Source organism: Dermacentor albipictus, chromosome 3, assembly GCF_038994185.2.
Source record: "Dermacentor albipictus isolate Rhodes 1998 colony chromosome 3, USDA_Dalb.pri_finalv2, whole genome shotgun sequence".
Taxonomy (NCBI): domain Eukaryota; kingdom Metazoa; phylum Arthropoda; class Arachnida; order Ixodida; family Ixodidae; genus Dermacentor; species Dermacentor albipictus.
Genome location: NC_091823.1, coordinates 79,320,859 through 79,341,967, shown reverse-complemented (window position 1 = coordinate 79,341,967; position 21,109 = coordinate 79,320,859). Strand labels below are relative to the sequence as shown.

At 50.0% G+C, this 21,109-nt stretch overlaps 1 protein-coding gene across 1 annotated transcript in view; it reads left to right on the top strand.

The window, feature by feature from the left end:
- Nucleotides 1-21,109, top strand: part of LOC135919174 (cell adhesion molecule Dscam1-like) — a 283,407-nt gene that overhangs the window by 132,041 nt on the left and 130,257 nt on the right. The window contains 1 exon segment of the mRNA XM_070536458.1: nt 1,267-1,557. Coding sequence (XP_070392559.1) covers nt 1,344-1,557 — 214 coding nt within the window. The 5' untranslated portion in view covers nt 1,267-1,343.

Genomic DNA, 21,109 nt, shown 5'->3' with positions numbered 1-21,109 from the left:
TGTCGTGCAAGTGTCCTTAAACTGTCCGAAGGGCAAACCTCTCGTCTTCGTACATTATGCAGTCGTACAGATAGTGTTTCCGTTAGAGACACGCAATCGGCCGGCGTTGTGTGAACAGATGGGCATTGTGAGGTTGGAGGCATGCACGCTGTAATTGTTGCTTCCTAGATGAAGATGTAGCTGGGCTCGATAGGTCCAGAGAACTAAATTGCAGCCTTGCAGCATCAGAATGTTGATTTCATGAGAAAAATTTGGCCGCTTTGTTATGGTGCAATCGCGATCGCTCAAAGAGCCTATCGTTATTCTTGGGCGACTTATTTCCTATCTGCAGGTCCCTGTTTAAGACCGCAATGCTTCAGTTAAGATAATTCTGCTGTAATTATTTAAGGCTGCACTCGTTTCTTTCTTAGTTAACAGTGAGCATTATCTTCTTTAGTGTATCTTGTGCGACTTAAGTTTGTCCGCTATGTTAATGGTGTGTCTATGAAATGCCTTAAAGGCGTGTACCGTGAATTTGCGAATCCACAGATAGCTCTTTGCAATATCACGTGTCCGTTTATTATATTCTGCGTTTGCTCGTTTTTCTCAATCATCCTTGCTGCGTCTCATGAAAGGTAAGGATTGTCTGGATCAGGTGGACGGGATTTGAACAGACACTGCTACTTTAATCCACTATTGTTCTGCTTAATTAGGTGCCAATTGCGCGAACCGATTCGCTTAGATATAGCGGGTATGGACTACACCCACGATACATTATAGAGAATAGTGACACTCCACTTACGACAACATGGAGTTAAGGGTCAAATAGAGGATTCTTGTTGCTTGAAGCATTCTTGAAACTTTAGCCGACTTATATAAGTGTTAAGTTTTATGAACGCTCGCCCTGTGAAGGCTCAAAGTACAGCGAGCTAAAGGCAGTCGTCTACGAGATCAACAAGGGGACGTGAACTGAGAGTGTCTAGTCTACTGTGGCATTGTGGTTTGAAATAAGCCAAACACGTCCCACCAAGCAATAGCAAAACAGAAGTCGCAGAATGAATAACCAACCAGCCGCTTCAATTCTTTCCCTCTTGCTCATATGCAAATACCGATGCCGTCGTACGTGTCTCACATCGCACTTCAGCAGCCACATAAGACGCTCGTTTCAAGCACTCGCAGTAATAACCAGGTTCTGCGGAACGTTTTCTGGAAATAGCCGCTGATCGCCTACCGCCGCAGAGGAAAGAATTTGATGATTGTCGTCTGCTCGCAATGTAATGCTTGCAGAGCCCAACGGCAAGCTGGCACCGCGGATCCTGAAGGGCCAGGCGTCCGTCGAGGCCGCACTGGGCGAGGACGCCGAGATGCCGTGCCTCGCCCGCGGTCACCCGGCACCCACCACCCGCTGGTTTCGGCGCTCACCACGTGGCACACTGATGCCCGTGCGGTCGGGCTCGCTGCATCTTCCGGGTGCATTGCTCCTCCGCGCTGTCAGGGAGTCGGACCAGGGTCGCTACACTTGCTTGGCCAACAACAGCGTGGGTGAAGACCGCACTGACACCGAGCTGCTCGTCAGACGTAAGTATCTCGATGCATCTCACTTATCTCAGGAAAAAAAAATAGTGTTGTAGACTTACGTGATTCCTTGATTCCCTCAACTCAATTACTACGAGCACCAATGTTAAAGGGCCTCTCACCAGGCCACACATCAAACTTCGGTTATACGCTGAAAGTTGTTACGTGTCCTCTAGGGAGTGTTTAACAGCAAAATTTGTTCAATCGGCTCATTAATTTCAATCTCGGCTCATTAATGGCCAAGATAGAAATATTTTAGTGCCGTGAACTCATGATTTCAGGAGGCGAGCTTCACCACAAACGTCGACGCTCTCTCCACTTTCCCCGCCTAATCCCTGCGATCGAAATACCTTCCCTGCGTTCTCCCATACCGGAGTTGGATCGCGTGACGCATACGTCATGGGCCCCGCCTTCTCTTTTTGTTTTTCTCCTCGCTTTTTTGCTTTGCGGCGCACTTCCGCTAACGGCGAGCTGATGTGATCGTCTCGTTTTGCACAGCGCACGAGTTTGCGCGTGGTGCAGGCGGACACCTGACTAGCGATACAAGTCAGTGCTACACGAATACTTAGGCAGACACAAGCAGATCACAGAGCATGATTGCGCGCTGGGACACAGTAGAAAGTGACATAGTTTCGGTGTCTGCAGGGGCGATTGCATGACGTGGGCACAAGCAGACGAAACGAAAGTAGATCTCTCTTTCTGCGCTGCGAAGTAAAACACAAATAGGCAGACATTCAGCTTGTGTGTTTTATTATTTCTCTAAGTGACATTATTATTTCTCTAAGTGATATTATTCGTCTATTCAAGTGACATATTACACAAATAACAGACGTTGCCTTAAATAATTCTCGAAGTGAGGCGTCACCACGAGCGACGTCACAGCACGAACATGTGTACGTAAGGCGCACTAGCACGTGTACGTCACCCTCCTGCTTGGAGCGCGGCGGTCGCGAGGAGAGGGGCAAACAGCGTTCGGTTTGAAATTTCATATCTTTCCACACCACGCAGCGATGTAATACTTTGTAGACACGATCGTTATCGTGCATTGTATGCTCCGCGCTAGTCACTTCAATATGGCCAGACCTGGTGAGGGGCTCTTTAAAATAGATTCTCGTGGCTGTTTTCTCTTCCCGATCTACTTCTTTACGAGTTGCTGAACCCTTTCCCACTTCACGTTTTCAGAGAGCATGTATCTACTCCTGAGCTGCTATCTTTCTGGCTCCTGCCTTTTCGACCTCGGTCAGTCGATGCAAAGGCCCCAGCTACGGCTCTCCATCCTCCGTTTTTTATATAAACCGCCTTCTTTTTCCGTGGCAGTATACTTCAGTGATAGCAAGAGCCGTCGCGAAGTATTTGTGTATAATAATTTCTTGCGACAGATCCACCGTGCACATTTCCTTTCCTTCCTACTACGCATTGTTCTGCGTAGTACCTGGTGCCGGGATTACATGTTGTGCGCGACCCTGGGTTATGTGCACAGTCGAGGATGGACACATTCAGCTCATTTTCTAGCTTTTAACGTCGTATCCAAGTAGGAGGTGGAAGTGAAATAGTGGTTTGGCGCTCAACATGAAGACACGTTAAGAACTGGTTCAATTTTCCACCCAACCCAGTGATTTTTATTGCGATAGCAACTACATGGACGCTCCACGCGAATTTCTGCCGTCGCCGTCGTCGTCACCGTGAGGTTCCGTATGAATGAATGCGTGTGAAGGTGAGCCGGAGAACGCGGTTCAGTCTCGCGTGCGCGAGTGAGGAATGCTGTCCGGATGCGTGCCTTCTCCTGCCACGCGCGAGACAGGGGGTCAGGCTAGGAAAGAGGGACGTTATTCTCCGGTGACTGCTAGGGTGCCTCGATGTCCTCCTCACCCGCCCCTCCGTACAGAGTGGAGACAGCCACGGCATCTCCTACGGCGTTGGTCACGTGAATCGCGGACGCTGTAGTAGATGCCCTTGGCGAACGCCGTAGGGACAAAGGTAGCGCCATCTCTCTCCTCCTCCTGCGTAAAACCCCTTAAACTTCGTAGAGTAGTGGCACGCTTTGAAGAATGCCGCCTCCTCCTCGCACGCTCAGGCCGAAGCCGACGCCGCGTCGCTATTGGCCTAATAGCATCACGTGGGCCCTCACGCCGTGCTTCAGCGCCATTTTCGCTCGAGAAGCGTCTACGGAATGGCGAGGAGCGCATGTTGGCGCCGTTGCTACCCTCGAGAGGTGTAGGCGGCGCCACGGTCGAGGAGGGAGCGCGAAAGAGAGGAAAAATGAGGAGGAGTGAAGATGGAAGAGGAGAGTGTGGCTACTTTACGAAGTTTAAGGGGTTTTACTCCAGCGCCGACGTTTGCTCCCCCTACGCGGAGCCTAACAAGGAGACGCTCTCTGAATGAAACGCTGTCGCTACGTGTCGCTCGCACTTTTGAGGTGGTATTTTGATCGGAATTATTTTGCGCTATATCGTGACTGGCTGCCGAAACATCAAGAGAGGCCGTCTGAATGTCGCTGCGCTTGGTTAGCTCAGCTGGCTCTACTTATTCGTGCTGCATCTCTCGTTTCAGCGCCATCGAAGCGGCGAGAACACAGCGCTTCAGCTGCGTATCAGCAACGCCGCACTCAGCCAGTTTCGTAGATCACTTTTCAAGACACGGACCCGCGCGTCTCTCTGCAACGCTAATGAGAACATAAAGCGCGAACCTCTATCAGCAGTCGGCACTCTTTTTTGAGCATCGCAGATCGCTTGCACCTTATCGTCACCGCACCGTCACCGCTTCGTTACGTGCGGCGATACACTCAAAAGGTGCTGTTGGCATACACTGAGGCCAAACAACGCGATGGAATGTATGACTGAGTCAACAAAAAGCACGTGCTTTTGAAGAAGACCTGATTGAAATCGGCCACAAAAGTCGCAAATAAACGCAGTGCGAACATGCGGCACGTAAGAGAGCGAAAAACTAACGAATGCGCATAGCAGTGGCAGCACATGAGATTAGTGATGAGCGAAGAAAAGCTCGCTTAGCTCACACAACCGGGACCACTGCGCTGGCCTGAAATCAGCCCGGCTGATTCTTTGAAGCTGCGGACCTTCCCCCGTGCCGCATATCGCTTCGCAGATGGAATCCGGAAGAGTCGCTTGCCGTCAGTTTCACGTGTGCTGCATCCGACGGCAGAACAAGACGGCATCGCGAACACGCTACTGCGCTACTAAAGAACAAAGGAGGCGCGAAACGGGGCGTCTGCATAAAGCCCCTCATTGCGTCTGCATACGCCGCTCGCAATGTTTGCCACTGCTATGCCGGCGGAAGCAAAAACAAGCAGGAAAAAATGCGCGTGACGACGTTCGGCGAATAGGATGGCCGAGCGTCGACGGAAAGCGCAGGGGCGGAGGACGGCGGCAACCTTCAAAGGATGGCGCTACCTTTATTTAGGGGCATTAATAGGGACGCGTTACCGGCGCTCGTGTGTCTTGAAAGCAATCTGCGATGTGGCCCTAGTGCGCACCCACGCGGGCCTCATCTTCAAAGCGATCTGCGATGTTTGCAGAGTGCGCGTAGTGCCAGTAGCTTCGTATGCGCTGTGCTTTCAATGTTTCGTTCGTGTTGAAGCGATAAATGCATGAAGGTCGATTGGCGTGCTGCAGCCGCGATTCTTCACTCCAGAATTTTGACAGCGTGTTTCCGCGCTCATCGAGCGAGATGCGTTCATGTTTAACTGTGAACGCGTGACACCGTGCTGGTTAATTTATTGAAACACGTTGGCGGGCTAGTTGGCTTGAATCCATGATATAATGTGTAAGCGCGACTGAACAAGGACGTAGAAAGAAGCAGACACACAAAGACAGCGCTGTCTCTCTGTGTGTGTCTGTTTCTTTCTACGTCCTCGTTGAGTCACGCTTACATATTCTATCATTCCTTATTTAGTTAGTAATCGAATGTTTCCAAGTTTATACGGCCGATAAAACTACTATCCTCACTTCGTACAGCTATCTATCAATTTGCTGTCGCTATCGGTGCTTCGCCTTTCGAGCGACATTGCGATTTTTTTTTTCATGTCGCATGAAAATCGCATGAAATTCCTTCGAATCGATGGATGTACACGTTCAGCTCATTTCTTAGCTGATAACTGATATTTGTAATAAATAAAGGCTGAACCAGAGTGATAACCTGCATTTGCATACTTCTGCGACCAATGAGCAATATCAATAATAAATAAATACAATGACATAATAAATCTGATGACTAAAGTAATATCTTCGGTTAGCGTTCATCAAACACAAAAATGTTTTTCAAAGTTTACAACAATTTTCGAGGCTTTGCTGGTGTGCTCTGAATACGAGGGGCGAATTCGCGAAAAATTGAGAGGCACTTATTATGCAGGAAAGAAGCTTTGCTCCAGTGCAGGGTAGCAAAACATATTTTCCCTTCCAGTTAAGCTCCCTGCTTTTGCCCTCTCTTCTGTCTCTCTTTCATTGCGGAAGTTTCATTGCGGTCAGAGAATCCGCGAATGTTGTCTGATCCATTGTTGCTCTTTTACATTAGGTACTACAGAGCGTAGCCCAAATCTTGCCGGGATACAACAACATGCTGACAGAAAGAAATTGAAGACTAAATATAACGTGAAGGCTAAATATCAGCTAATACATAAGGCAGCAAGCGTGCGTGGAACCAGATGTTTAATGACTTGCCGTCACCGGTGTTAGCAGCCTGTATACGTTACGTTTGCTTGATGAAATTTTCTTCGTCACTACTGAACATTGCAGATATATATATATATACATTTTTACATGTGAACTCAATCAAGTGGCGCAAGCTTCAATATTCACCTTTTAGAGTTCTGCGCGTAAGCAACGCATTATACACAGCAAAGAAAAATATTCTGTTATTAACTTGACTTATGGGACAAGCACGCATATTCCATGGGAAACAGCCTCCGCATCCTCGCAACTGATCACATTATGCAAAGCCGCTTTGTTTCACCCAAACGCCATGCCAAACTCAGAAGAAAAAATATCGTCATCATCGCCGTCAGCGGCATCATCATCAGCAGCAGCAAGCTATTTTCATGTGCACTGCAGGTGCACTTGAAAATGTGATCTCCAATCACCGCTGTTTTGGCCTAGCTGATTTAAACTTGCGCCTGCAAATTTCCTAATTTAATCACCCCACATAATTTTCTACTGTGCTCGACTCTGCTTCCTTTCCCTTGTCACCCATTCTGCAATTCTACCAGACCACCGGTTATCTGTCCTACACATTACATGGCCTGCCCAAATCCATGTTTTTTTATCTTAATGTCAACTAGAATATCGGCTATCAACGTTTTCTCTCTAATCCACACCGCAATCTTCCTGTCTTTTAAAGTTAGGCTTAACATTTGAGAGCGCAGCTCTTAAGCGACCGTCCCTGCGGCGAGCGTCGGCGTTGAGACGGACTGAATAAGCGGAGCGATGAGGACTGAATGAATGCAGGACAGAATTCGACGGACTGAACGAGCGCAGTGAAGAATGAAGGCGAACGCAGGGCGCAGAGCGACGTGAAAGAAAGGGCATAGCGCCGGATGAAGGTGCAGCGGAACCATGAGGCGGAAAGAGGAGGAGGAGACGAGCGGAGACAGCCTGCGCATGTGTGCCGGCGGCCCAGGCATCCGCAGCGGCTTAGGCTATCTCATCTGCATTCTGTGAGGTCGGGAGGTCTACGCTCGTCCACGACCTTAACTGCTGAGGTCAGTCCTTGGTACCAGCGTGTGCGACGGGAATCACTGCTCCTGCAAAGGGCTATGGCGAGCGGATACGAGTAGGGCTCGACGTGACGCTCCCTTGGGTGTTGCCGCCGCTGACACTGGTGGCACGACTTCCTTGCGATGAAGGGCTGCTCTCGTCGCTGGTAGAACGAAAACGGGAGAAGCGTAGTGTCACGCTAGACGGGCTGTGCGGCGACGATGCCTACGATATGGCGCCAGAGTAGCGCTCGTCGTCTCCATGGAAACAAAGCGCTGCATGGGCAGCAGTCTGTCTGCGGCGGCTGCTGTGAATCACACCCACGAGTAACCCAGTCGCTGCCTCTCGCAATTTCCCCGATTAGCGAGGCAGACACACCAGACTTCGCTCCGTTTGCAAAGTGCTGCACGAGACAATTGTCCAGGCCCTCCAATATATCGCGAAATGAAAACACATAAAGAGCTGCGCTCAAATTTCGAATTACGAAGTATTGTAATCGACGGTGAATATTTTTCGTTGCATCACTCCTTGCGTGGTCCTTAACTTGCTCTCGAGCTTCTTTGTTAGTCTCCGAGTTTCTGCGCCATATGTTAGCACCGTTAGAATGCAATGATTGTACACTTTCCTTTTCAACGACAGTTGATATATACGAGGATAGATATACGTGATCTAAATATCAACATAGACAAAATAATAGTGCTAAAACAGTCAAACGTTCAAGAACCATCCTAACATACATGCGTATACGATAGAAAAGGGAGAGTAACACTGTTACCGTGGTCTCGGGGAAACATGTTATAACACAAGGAATCTACCTAATTCGTTATATTTATCGGATTCCTGCGCAGAACTAAGATAATTTCTGCTCCGACGATCCCAGCTGCTTCTCTTAATGTTAACAAAAGGCTCTGGCAAAAACGAAGCCTTCGGCGCTTTGGGAAAACACGATACCTAACTTACTAATGGGCAAGATTGCTACCGCTTCCGTCGTTTATCTCGAGGCAGCACTTCCTAATTATTCTCGCGGGAACCATTAATTTGAGAGAGCAGCCGCCGGCAGTGGGGAGGGCTTTAAAACTGCGTTCCGCACCAACTCACGGGAATGTCACCACAGCAAGGTCGTTTATTACGGAAGCCATTCGTTGCGCTCCGATAGCCATTCCTATCGACAGTTCCGCATTGCCAAGCTGTTTCCCCCGAAGCTTGGAGCTTCCTGTTCTTCGTGTCTACCTTTCTTGTATTTTTTCTTTCTGCTTTGTTTTCGTAGCGTGGAACTGTCGGAAAGGAAAAATTATTGCGATTGCTGAGGTAGACGACGGGGTTTGCCTTGTCTACCGTCAGCAGCATGCGTTAAATGCGAACGAAAGCAGCGAAACGTTAAAATAGCGGAAATTTGGGAAGAAGAAAAGTCACGTGATCTTATTTGCCGAAGCGTTGCCTCACTGCTTTCTCAGACGGAAGCAGGCACTTAACATTTTCCTTCGTGTGCACACGCGAAAAGAAAGTTGTTTTGACGTGTTCAATTCCAATGAACATGTGAACACGTGCCTAATAAACAGAGAGCCTAATTCTTTGCATTCCATTCCTCTCGCACTGATGTTGTGCATGACTGATGTTTTGCAGCAATTTAATACCGGGGTTCTATAAGGCTTCGGCTGGGGCTAGCTGGTATGACATCGTTCCGTTTGCTGCATTGTATTGTAAAGTAAGGGACAAAAGAGAGAGAGAGAGAGAGAGGCTGACACAGTTGTGCGCAATAGACAAAGCCACTTTGTCACATAGCCGTTTGTGCACTATAGCGAATAATAAACAGTTGAAAATTTGTGCACGTATGTGTGTCAGTCACTCTCTCTCTCTCTCTCTCGACCCATGGTGGAAGACGACGACGAAGTGTCCTGTGTGGAACGCTGCCTTTTCGTCTCTGTGAATTTGAAGCTACTTAGTGGGAGACGGCACTCCCTTAACTACGGCGATGGACGAGGAGTCGCCTGGAGAGGTTCCTGGTCCTTCTACGTCAACAGCGACCGCACCGAGAAAGCGGTCTAGTCGCCCGAGTGACACCTACAGCGAGGACACTGTGATCTACTCAGGGACCAGTGATGAAACCTCGGATGACAGCGACTTCGTGCCCGTAGCGAAGCACAAAGCAAAGAGAAGACTCGTCAGGACGTCTCCTTCCACAAGTAAGGCAACTGTGATCCCGACGCGAAAGCCATCAGACCTCACCATTTTATATGTGCCTGTGGCTGCTAGCGACAATCTAAACCGGATCAACCGCCAAGCCACATCTGTATCGCTCGAGGCACTCGTTCCGGGTCAGATCAAAGATATAAGGATCAACGCCCGTAAGAACATCCTCGCTATAGATGTCACAAACCGCAGCGCGCTAGACATTCTAAGCAACGTTAAGGTGCTGGATAGCATCAACGTACGCTGCTATAAACAAGACCATCATGACTCTACGGCCGGCGTTGTGTATGACGTAGATAATTCCATAAGCGATGCTGACCTGCATATACTCATCAAGCCGGCGACAGAGGGAATTGCCATATTGCAAGCCCGTCGCCTGGGAAACTCGCAGTGTGTCAAGTTAACTTTCAAAGGAGACAGCCTACCGTCCCACGTCAAGGTCGGTCACTTCCGACACATTGTACGGCCTTTTGTGCCAAAGCCGCTTCAGTGCAGGAAATGTCAAAGGATAGGGCACGTTAGTGCGGTTTGCACAAACGCTGCCGTGTGCTCCCGGTGCTCTGGGTCGCACAGCTCCGACGCCTGTCGTGCAGAAAACTAAAAGTGCGCCAATTGTCAGGGCTCTCACGATGCAACTTCGAAGAATTGCCCACATGTGAAAAATGAGGCGAAAGTCTTGAGGCAAATGGTCAGGGATGGTTCCTCGCACAGGGAGGCTGCCGCTAAGGTGCGACGTCGACGTTCACGTCGCCGGAGTTCTAGGAAACCCACTGCTATTGCTAAGGATGCACCGCGTCCACTGACAGTCCAGACACTTCCGCATACAACTAGCAATAGCAGCAACGACGTTCCTCAGCAGAAAGTCTCCAATCTCATTGCCTCAAGCGAGGAGTGGCCGCCATTGCCACGGCTAGATCCACCAGCGGAGCGACAAGATGTAGCATGCTCGCCGAATCATGCTTCACCTTCTGGCAGCAACCAAGACAACGACAAACAAGTTGTCACCATGATAACGGCCCTTATGAACACGCTACGAGCACTACTGACTGCCATACACACTCCGGCGGCTCGAGGCGCACTTCAAATACTGGATGCCCTGTATCCGGTACTTTCCGGTCTTGAGAAGTACCATGGCTGCTCCTCTACATTCGTTCCTTAAAGAGGTCAAGGAAGCGTCTATCTTCCAATGGAATGTCAGAGGCATTAAATCGCGCATTTCGGACCTTCGTCCGTTTGTTTTTAAGAACAAATTTCCAATAATTGTCATTTGTGAACCAAACGTTGAGAGCGCCATCCGCCTATCAGGATATGAAGCTTTCATGTCTGCCACCTGTACCGACCGCAGCAAAGTCATCGTTTATATCAGATGCGATTTCACATATGTTTTACACCCAGTGGCACCTGATGACAACAATCAGTATGTGTGTTTGACTATAAAATGCAAGAACGTCGCACTCACGCTCATAGGTGCCTACATCTCACCTTCGAGTCGATTTGACAGCGCAAGACTAGGTGGAATTTTAACAGCGACATCTGGACCATGAGTTATTACCGGCGACTTCAATGCGCATCATCCGCTATGGGGAAGCTTAAAGATGGACTGTCGAGGAAGACGTGTACTATCCTTCGCGTCGGACCATGAGCTCTGCTGCCTAAATGATGGCAGTCCCACCTTTCTGCGGGGATTGACATACAGCAGCTGCCTGGACTTGACTTTTGTTTCAAGATGCCTCAGTGCCAGTGTGAAATGGTTCACGGACAACGAAACGCGTGGTAGTGACCACGTTCCAACGTATATTAAAATCGACGGCATACGCAAGTCACACTCTACTACAGTTCTTCATCACATCGACTGGCCTAAATACACGTTGCTCATGGAGAAGAATTGCCAAGAGGTCCGGGACTGTCTGCCTGGCAACATCGAGAAGCTAATTAACGCCGCTGCTCAAGAAGCCACAAGATCTTTTAGGCCTATTCCTAAATTCTCTGAATTCGAAGCAGAATTGGAGCGGCTTCGAGCAATCCGCCGTCGCGCGGAAAGAAGGTACAGGCGCACCAAGTCCATCTACGACCTAAGGGAGGCGAGACGCATACAGAAGAAGATCCAGCGTCGGATCAACGCCCTGCAGTCTCTAAGATGGAAAACCTTCTGTGACACCCTTGATCCGCATAAACCCCTGTCACATATATGGAGAACAGTGCGTGGTCTTCGAACATCACCGCAACAACGCCACCCCTTCAAATGCCTGGCTCTCTACCAAGGTCGCAGAGAGCTCGACGTAGCGGACGACTTCTGTGTCAAGGTCGCTGGTCTACCGCCATCGTTCGCTACACATGATCCCCGTGATGTTCCAATCTCGCGGGATTCTCGCATGGACAATCTGTTTTCCATCGAGGAGTTGCAGGCGGCGTTGGCAGCGTGCAGACGTTCCTCATCGCCTGGGCCTGACGGGGTGACATACGCAGCTCTTGGAAACCTCGGTCACACAGCCCGGCATGCACTTCTAGACGTGTACAATAATTCATGGCGTGAAGGAGAAGTTCCAGCTGCATGGAAGTCCAGCCGCCTTGTGCCTTTGCTCAAGCCTGGTAAATCACCCCTAGACGTGGCGTCTTATCGTCCCATTGCTCTGGCCAGTTGTCTAGGAAAGGTGATGGAGAGGATGGTGCTGACGCGTCTAGAGTGGTATCTAGAACATTACAAGTTATATCCTGACGCTATGGCAGGCTTTCGACGCGGACGCTCTTCTATAGACAACGTCATAGATCTTGTCTCGTCTGTTCAGCACGAAAAAAGCATCAGGAAGCTGTCAGCGGCGATGTTCCTGGATGTTAAAGGCGCATATGACAACGTAACACATCAAGCCATCCTGGACGCCTTGGGTGATGTCGGCCTAGGCGGCCTTGTTTTTCGGTGGATATCCAGCTTCTTGAAGGACAGGTCATTCTTTGTGCAAACAGAGGACGGTGCGTCATCACAACGCAAAACCTACCGAGGCGTACCACAAGGCGGAGTCTTGAGCCCCACTCTATTTAACCTGGTGCTCATCGACATGGTTCATACCCTTCCGGAATCCGTCCATGTGTCGATCTATGCAGACGATATATGCATTTGGTCATCAGGAGCGACGCGTCCTCAGGTGCGCGCCAGACTTCAAAAAGCGGCCACACTAACATCACGTTATCTTCGAGCACGAGGTCTGGAGCTGTCCTGCGAGAAGTGCTCTATAGTCGCTTTCACGCGTAAAGCAATGAAACCATACGTAATCAGAATTAATGGACAGCCAATTGCCTACGAGAAGACGCACCGCTTTCTAGGAGTGATAATAGACCGAGACCTTTCCTGGAGTCCTCATATCTCCTACCTAAAAAGGAAATTAGTCATGATAACCCACGTGCTCAGATTTCTTGCGGGAAAGTCATGGGGTGCGTCTGTGAGTGCGATGCTCCAACTCTATAACGCACTGTTCCTCGGTCTCCTGCGCTATAGCTTACCTGTACTGGGTGGGACCGGCAAGACCAACCTCCGTGCCCTCCAATCTGTACAAGCTCAAGCTCTGCGAATTTGCCTTGGTCTTCCTAGATGTGCGTCCACGGCAGCAACAATAGCCATCGCGCATGACCACCCTATCAACACGTATCTTCAAGTCGACACTTTGAGGATGCATATCAGGCACTTCGCCCGACTTCCATCGCATCATCTCGCCTCCCTCCCTGCCGCTCGACCTCGTTCAGCGTTTAGCAAGATTATTGCCGCCAACAATGGAACTTTACCGTCAAACTTCACGCCTGCAGCACGACCATCTCAACCGCTGTGGTGCCTCCATCCACTCCAGGCTGTCCTTGTTATTCCCGGTATCAAAAGGAAAACAGAGATGTCAACTTTTGCCCTCAAACAAACCGTGCTTTCAGTGCTACATGAACAACACAGAGGACGCATCCACGTTTACACTGACGGTTCTGTATCCTCTAATAGTTCAGCTGGAGCAGTGGTGACTCCCACAGAGTGCGTCACCCTCAAGTTCAAGACATCTCACATTACATCATCGACGGCTGCAGAACTCGCAGCTATCCGTGCTGCTCTGGAGTTTATCGTTCAGAAATCATCACATTCATGGTCCATCTTATGTGACTCAAAGGCAGCTCTTCAGTGTCTGATCTCCCCTTTCAACCATGGACCTAATGAGCAACTAGTCGCAGACATCCGACTACTCCACCATCACGCAATCAACAAGGGACACAACATCATCTACCAGTGGTGGTGGTGGTGGTGGTGGTGGTGGTGGTGGATTGTAGCAACAGGCGGGTTTAGCCTGGCGAACAAGGCCGGCAATTGCTCCGCCCGAGCGTCTCGCACAATACCGCTGAAGGGTTTCACCATGTGTCCATCAACCCAGTCTCTCTTAAAAACTCGATGAGGAGACGTGAAGTTTCTTTTCGGGCTATAACTGATCCCGCGGGAAATATAAGGTGTTGCAGACGCGCATGCGGAAGGTTCTTGCTTTGCAGATTCTTCAGGAGAGTGTCTCTTTCATCGTGGAATTGCTGGCAGGACCACAAAAAGTGCTCAATGTCTCCTGTCTCGTTGCATGCCGAACAGTTCGGAGAATTGATTCGCCCCGTTTTAAATAACCAGGCCGGTGTATTTGCAGATCCTGTCCTTATTCGATATAGAAGTGTGGCTTCCTCTCGGTGCAATCGCTTGGTTACGCAGGGCATATGCGGTGGAACCCAAAGCGACGCAAAGTGATTTCGGATGTCAGATTTTTGCACTTGATTACTCTTTGGGGCCTTGATTTTGGGAGGATGATAGAGCGCGGCGTATGCAAGCGCATCAGCTTTTTCGTTTCCTGAGATACCAATGTGGGAAGGAATCCATTGAAACTTTACTGTGAAGCCTTTGTTGTTGAGCTCTTTCACGATGGCTAGTGATTTGCGTGGGAACTTGAGGGATGGCAAACCACGGTATATTTGTTGTAATGCGTCCTTTGAGTCCGTAAGGACAACCACATTCTGCGGAGGCAAAGTCTTTAATTTGTGCAGAGCAGAAGCTATTGCTGCGCCTTCCACAACTGTCGACGAGGCTATACAGTCCAGACGGCCAGACCACGTATATCTTAGAGAGGGAATATAGAATGCAGCTGCACAGCGGTCTTCGTCTGCCTTGACAGAGCCATCTGTGTATACTTGTAGGTGACTCGGGTAAATCGTGTTCAGGTGTTCCAGGACTAATGACTTGGCTTCTGCAGATGGAATGCAGCTCTTTGATTGCAATCGCGGTACACTTAAGTTGCATATGATGTCCTCGAATGTCCAGGGTGGTTCTATCCTTTCCCTTTGTCTCGAGCAGCGCAATCCTAATACGCGAAGCGTGTTCAATGCTGCATAAAAATGTGAGCGCGGCCTGTTACCTATACGTCGTAAGAGCGCTCTACCGGGCGTAGACTCACTCAATCGTAGGAGCTGGATCATCAGAGCCTGGGAAGCCTGAAGTCGTAGAGGGCGTGACTCAGCTTCGTAGAGCACTTTCTTGTTTGACGCTGGCTGAGGGACTCCAAGGCAAAGTCGGATACCTTTTCTGTGGATGGCTTCTAAGCGCTCGTATTGGCTGTCTGAGGGTGACATCAGAGGTAGCTGATACAGGATTCGACTTGTAACCAACGCTGTATGTAGCCGTAGCATGGACGTCGGGTGGTTGCCCCAGCGTATGCCAGCGACTCGCTTGAGCACGTGTAGCCTGGGTGACGATGACGCCACAACGTGGTCAACACCGCGGCGCCAGAGTAGCCTGTGGTCTAAGGTAACGCCCAGAAATCGGACGTTGGTGACTTGTCGAATCTGGTATCCGTCCAAATTCAGCGTCAAACGTGTAGATTTTCTTTTCACTCCAGGAAATAGTACGAATGATGATTTTTCTGCTGATAGTGATAATCCAATCGTTGCCAAGTGGCCCTGAATGGCTTTTACTGCTCCCTGGGCTATTCGTGCAAGGCGGCGATGCTGGTAGCCGGAGACCCAAATGCAGATATCATCGGCATATATAGATATCTTCACTGGTGTTCGATGGTTTAGTACTGTTGGGAGGCTACTCATGGCAATGTTAAATAATAAGGGAGATAAAACACTCCCCTGTGGCACACCGCGAAATATACGTATTTCATCGCTCAACGTGTCGCCAAGACGAACTCTGATGCGACGATCATTGAGGAACGTATGTATGAAGTGCAAGAGATGACCCGTGACGCCTATAACTTGCAACTGGCTGATGATGGCGCTTTGAGACACGTAGTCGTAAGCCTTAGAAACATCCATGAAAACAGCAAGTGTCGACAGGCCATCCGCACTGTAATGCTCTATGTGGCTTAGAAGGTCCAGTACATTGTCTTGAGCGCTTAGACGCTGCCGAAACCCAGTCATGCACGATGGTAGTTTTCGACCCTGCTCGACATACCAAGTGAGTCTTGTGCACGCCATCTTCTCCATTAGCTTCGCTGCACACGAGGTCAGTGATACCGGTCTGTATGAGTCCAGAGCTGCAGGATTCTTTCCAGGCTTCAGAACCGGTACCACCCATGCTACCTTCCATAAATGTGGGATAGCCCCACTGGCCCAGACTTGGTTAAAAAATGCCAGCAAATCACGCCGTCTCTCAACCGGTAGGTTAGTCAGCATCTGATTACTGATGAGGTCAGGTCTCACCGCACAGCGACGTCGGAGGCTGCTCATAGCTAGTTCCAGCTCTCTGAGTGTGAAAGGAGCATCCATTATAGACGACGATAGCGGCGGTGGCGGGTTGGTTGCGCCAGCTGACCTTCCGGAAGAGTATATTTCAGCGAAGTCATTCGCAAGGCAAGCGAGTGTCTTGTCTAACTTCAATGCTAGGGCTTCAAATGGCTTGTTTGGTCGAAAGTTTCCAGCAAGGTTATTAACGACCCACCATATCCGTGGAACTGGCGTGAAGACCGATAGGCTTGCACAAAATGATGCCCATTGATCTCTTCTTAGTTTCCTTGTATAACGTCGAATTACTGCGTTAATCCTGTTATATATAGTCTTCATTGATGGGTTGCCTTTCGTCCTCATCAGCCTCCGTTCCGCTCTTCTACGGGCAGCGCATAGATCTTTGAGCTTTAGATCGGGAGCGGGGAAGTGGTCGGGTAGCTTCAGCTCAGCGGTAGCCAATCTCTTGCTACGTAGCATGTCCGCGAACAGGTTTCCAGATGATTCGCTTAGGCCGTCCCTGTATGTATCCCAATGCGTCACAGGACAGGATCTTCGGCCGTTGGTTCGATATCCAGCAATGTTAACGAAGACAGGAAAATGATCACTGCCCATTCTATCTTTACTAGTCGTTGACGATGCGAGGATGTCCGTTGAGTGTAACGTCAAGTCAATGACACTGTAAGAGGCCGGTGGTCGAAAAAACGTTGGCTGTTTGTCATTTGCCACGCAGAGTCCCTCGGTGTATAAAGCTCTAACAATTTGCTTTCCACGTGCATCAGTCGCCTTGTCGCCCCAGAGAGTATGGTGCGCGTTGAAGTCGCCACATATAATCCTAGGAGCTGGGCAGCGGCTGCAGAGGTCTCTGATAATTTCTCCCATCGAGACCTTCAGGCGAGAGCTCACATACACAGAGGCCACGCTGAGGCTTCGATTTCCCAGCCGCACTTGTACAGCAGTGACTTCCAAAGCACTGCTGCAAAGGTCTTGAACTGGAAGAACGTAATGTGGTATTTCACGTCTCACATATAGCATGGCGCTTCCGTTCGGAAATGTTGGAATACTTTGGTTTCCATGTGCGACGTAACCAGCAATTGTTCTGGAACCTGGAAGACCAGCCTCGGACAGGGCCAATATTGGCACAGGTATGTTGCGTAAGAAAAGCGACAGTTCAGGTAAATGGCACGCAAGACCCGCACAGTTCCATTGCATAATAAGTGGCACCTGTGGACGAGATGGTGAACATTGTGTCCTGACCGCATCCATGTTGTTAGGTGCTTTAAGAAGAGGTAGAGCTGAGAATCACTGACTCGAGAGCGAGGACTACTTCGAGCATTTCCTTCATCGAGCTAGCCGGCATCTTCTCTATGTGTGATCGCAAGGCCTTGAAGAGAGCACGTAGCACCTGCTGACAGTTCTCCTGTGGTGTGTTTTCATCGCAACGCGATTGGGGTCGCTGCAGTACAGACACATAACTTCGCTGTTCCGGTTGTTCAGCAGTCTTCTCTTCTACGGGGCCTCTGTTCATTGATTTGACTGTTTTAGCCGGTGCGCTGCGCGATGGCACCACTGTGTCCTGGATTCCTGGAGAAGGCTTCAGGCTTGGAAAATCAGTTTCACTCTTTGAGCTCAATTTCATTGCGTCTGACTCTCTGTGTCTTTCTGTCGTTTTCTTCGTCGTATTTCTCTCATCGTTCCCTGTTGGCCCCAAGATAAACGTTTTCTTACGCTTTATTGCTGCTGCCCGCGTAGGACACTTGCTATAACTAGCTGGATGACCACCACTACAGTTTGCACATAGAACGTTCTCTCTGCACGCGCATGTTTTGAAATCGTGCGGTCCTCCACATCTCTTACACCGCTGCTCACCACGGCAGTACTTGGCCACATGTCCATAGCGCTGACACTTGAAGCACCGAGGTGGTGTCTCAACGTAGTCAATGGTCTCGTGTCTTGTGAAGCCCAAGTTGATCTTCTCTGGACGGTCTGTATTTGGAGCGAACGTAAGAACCACGGAGCTGGTTCGCCTGGACTCCCAATCGGTTTCGGAAATTTGGACGCGTCGCATGACTCTCCTTGCATGGTAAACTCCTTGTGGTTTAAGGTATAGCAACAGTTCCTCGTCAGTGTACCACTTCGGTACTCCTCTAATAATGCACGTGTTTTGCAGGTACGAATTGGGCACGCGTGCTGAGATTGCAGTCCCTGAGATCGACTTGCAGCTGAGAAGGGAATTCACATGCTCTTCTGTCTGTACATCTAGAAGCAGGGTTCCTTGAGCAGTAAATCGGCTCCTAACTGGCGATGCGCCAAGAATTTTTTCAATATCCGTAGACAGGACAATGGGATTTACTTTTTTCAGGTCGGCTCCTTCTGTAGCAGGCGTAACAATCACTGGGATTCCGATGGTCCTCTTCTTGCGGTGACGCACAAGCCTGAAGCCTTCATCGTCCAGATCTGTGATGTCAGCTATGTCACAAGCGTCAATAAGCGTAGACTCGTCGTCTGTTTCTGTAGCCTTGTATCGCTTACAGTCACGGTTGCTCTCAGGGTCAGTCGGTGGCCTCTGCCCCGGTGTCAGGTCAGGCGTAGTCATGACGGGGCGCTCGCCGCTACCAGATCGGGCTCTTCTGCAGGCTCCTATCGAAGCGACGGGAGGCGAAGGCCCCCCCGGCCTCCGGTAGGGAAGGTACCTTGGCGAGTCGTCCGACGTCTTCGACAAATCTATTTGACAAAACGTCGAAAAAATTCAAAAACACTAGGGAGCGAGACAGCAGTGCGACTGTGCCGAACCAAACTTCTTCTTCTTCCCCTCATCTACCAGTGGATACTCCTCTAATAATGCACGTGTTTTGCAGGTACGAATTGGGCACGCGTGCTGAGATTGCAGTCCCTGAGATCGACTTGCAGCTGAGAAGGGAATTCACATGCTCTTCTGTCTGTACATCTAGAAGCAGGGTTCCTTGAGCAGTAAATCGGCTCCTAACTGGCGATGCGCCAAGAATTTTTTCAATATCCGTAGACAGGACAATGGGATTTACTTTTTTCAGGTCGGCTCCTTCTGTAGCAGGCGTAACAATCACTGGGATTCCGATGGTCCTCTTCTTGCGGTGACGCACAAGCCTGAAGCCTTCATCGTCCAGATCTGTGATGTCAGCTATGTCACAAGCGTCAATAAGCGTAGACTCGTCGTCTGTTTCTGTAGCCTTGTATCGCTTACAGTCACGGTTGCTCTCAGGGTCAGTCGGTGGCCTCTGCCCCGGTGTCAGGTCAGGCGTAGTCATGACGGGGCGCTCGCCGCTACCAGATCGGGCTCTTCTGCAGGCTCCTATCGAAGCGACGGGAGGCGAAGGCCCCCCCGGCCTCCGGTAGGGAAGGTACCTTGGCGAGTCGTCCGACGTCTTCGACAAATCTATTTGACAAAACGTCGAAAAAATTCAAAAACACTAGGGAGCGAGACAGCAGTGCGACTGTGCCGAACCAAACTTCTTCTTCTTCCCCTCATCTACCAGTGGATACTCCTCTAATAATGCACGTGTTTTGCAGGTACGAATTGGGCACGCGTGCTGAGATTGCAGTCCCTGAGATCGACTTGCAGCTGAGAAGGGAATTCACATGCTCTTCTGTCTGTACATCTAGAAGCAGGGCTCCTTGAGCAGTAAATCGGCTCCTAACTGGCGATGCGCCAAGAATTTTTTCAATATCCGTAGACAGAACAATGGGATTTACTTTTTTCAGGTCGGCTCCTTCTGTAGCAGGCGTAACAATCACTGGGATTCCGATGGTCCTCTTCTTGCGGTGACGCACAAGCCTGAAGCCTTCATCGTCCAGATCTGTGATGTCAGCTATGTCACAAGCGTCAATAAGCGTAGACTCGTCGTCTGTTTCTGTAGCCTTGTATCGCTTACAGTCACGGTTGCTCTCAGGGTCAGTCGGTGGCCTCTGCCCCGGTGTCAGGTCAGGCGTAGTCATGACGGGGCGCTCGCCTCTACCAGATCGGGCTCTTCTGCAGGCTCCTATCGAAGCGACGGGAGGCGAAGGCCCCCCCGGCCTCCAGTAGGGAAGGTACCTTGGCGAGTCGTCCGACGTCTTCGACAAATCTATTTGACAAAACGTCGAAAAAATTCAAAAACACTAGGGAGCGAGACAGCAGTGCGACTGTGCTTAACCAAACTTCTTCTTCTTCCCCTCATCTACCAGTGGATACCGGGTCACTGTGGAATTTCAGGAAATGACAGTGCGGACGACGCTGCCCGGTCGGCTCATGATGGCGCCCAGATTATACCCATACCACTGTCAAGAACAGATGCAGCCACAAGTCTTCGCTCCCTCGCCCGCGAGCTTACACAAAATCTGTGGAACACCAGTGACTTCACGAACGCACGTCTCCACAAATTGGATCCACGTCTGCAACTCCGCCTACCACCAGGGTTGCCACGAGCGGAAGCAACACTTCTGTGCCGCCTGTGGCTCGGCGTGGCGTTCACGAACTCATATTCATTCCGTATCGGAATGGCCGACAGCCCTACTTGTGACACCTGCGGCTGCGAGGAGACGATTGAACACCTCCTTTGTGACTGTCCCCGTTACGCAGTGCGAAGAACAGTGCTTGTGACCGCTCTCGCAAAACTGGACAATCGCCCCTTTACAGAGGAAAAAGCTCTAGGACATTGGTCCAGACGGGCTTCGGCACTGAAGGCCTTAAGGGCTTTGTTGAAGTTTTTAAGGACGTGCGAATTGTGTGACCGCCTTTGAACGTTGTAGAGCGTAGTTTCGCGTTACTCTGTGAATTTTCTTTTTTTTCTTTTTTTTTCCTCTTCTTCTTCTTTCTCCTTTTATTCCCTTTACCCCTATTCCCAGCACAGGGTAGCCAGCCGGTACTTACACTGGCTAACCTCCCTGTCTTTTCCCTCCTTTGTCTCCTCCTCTCCTCCTCTCTC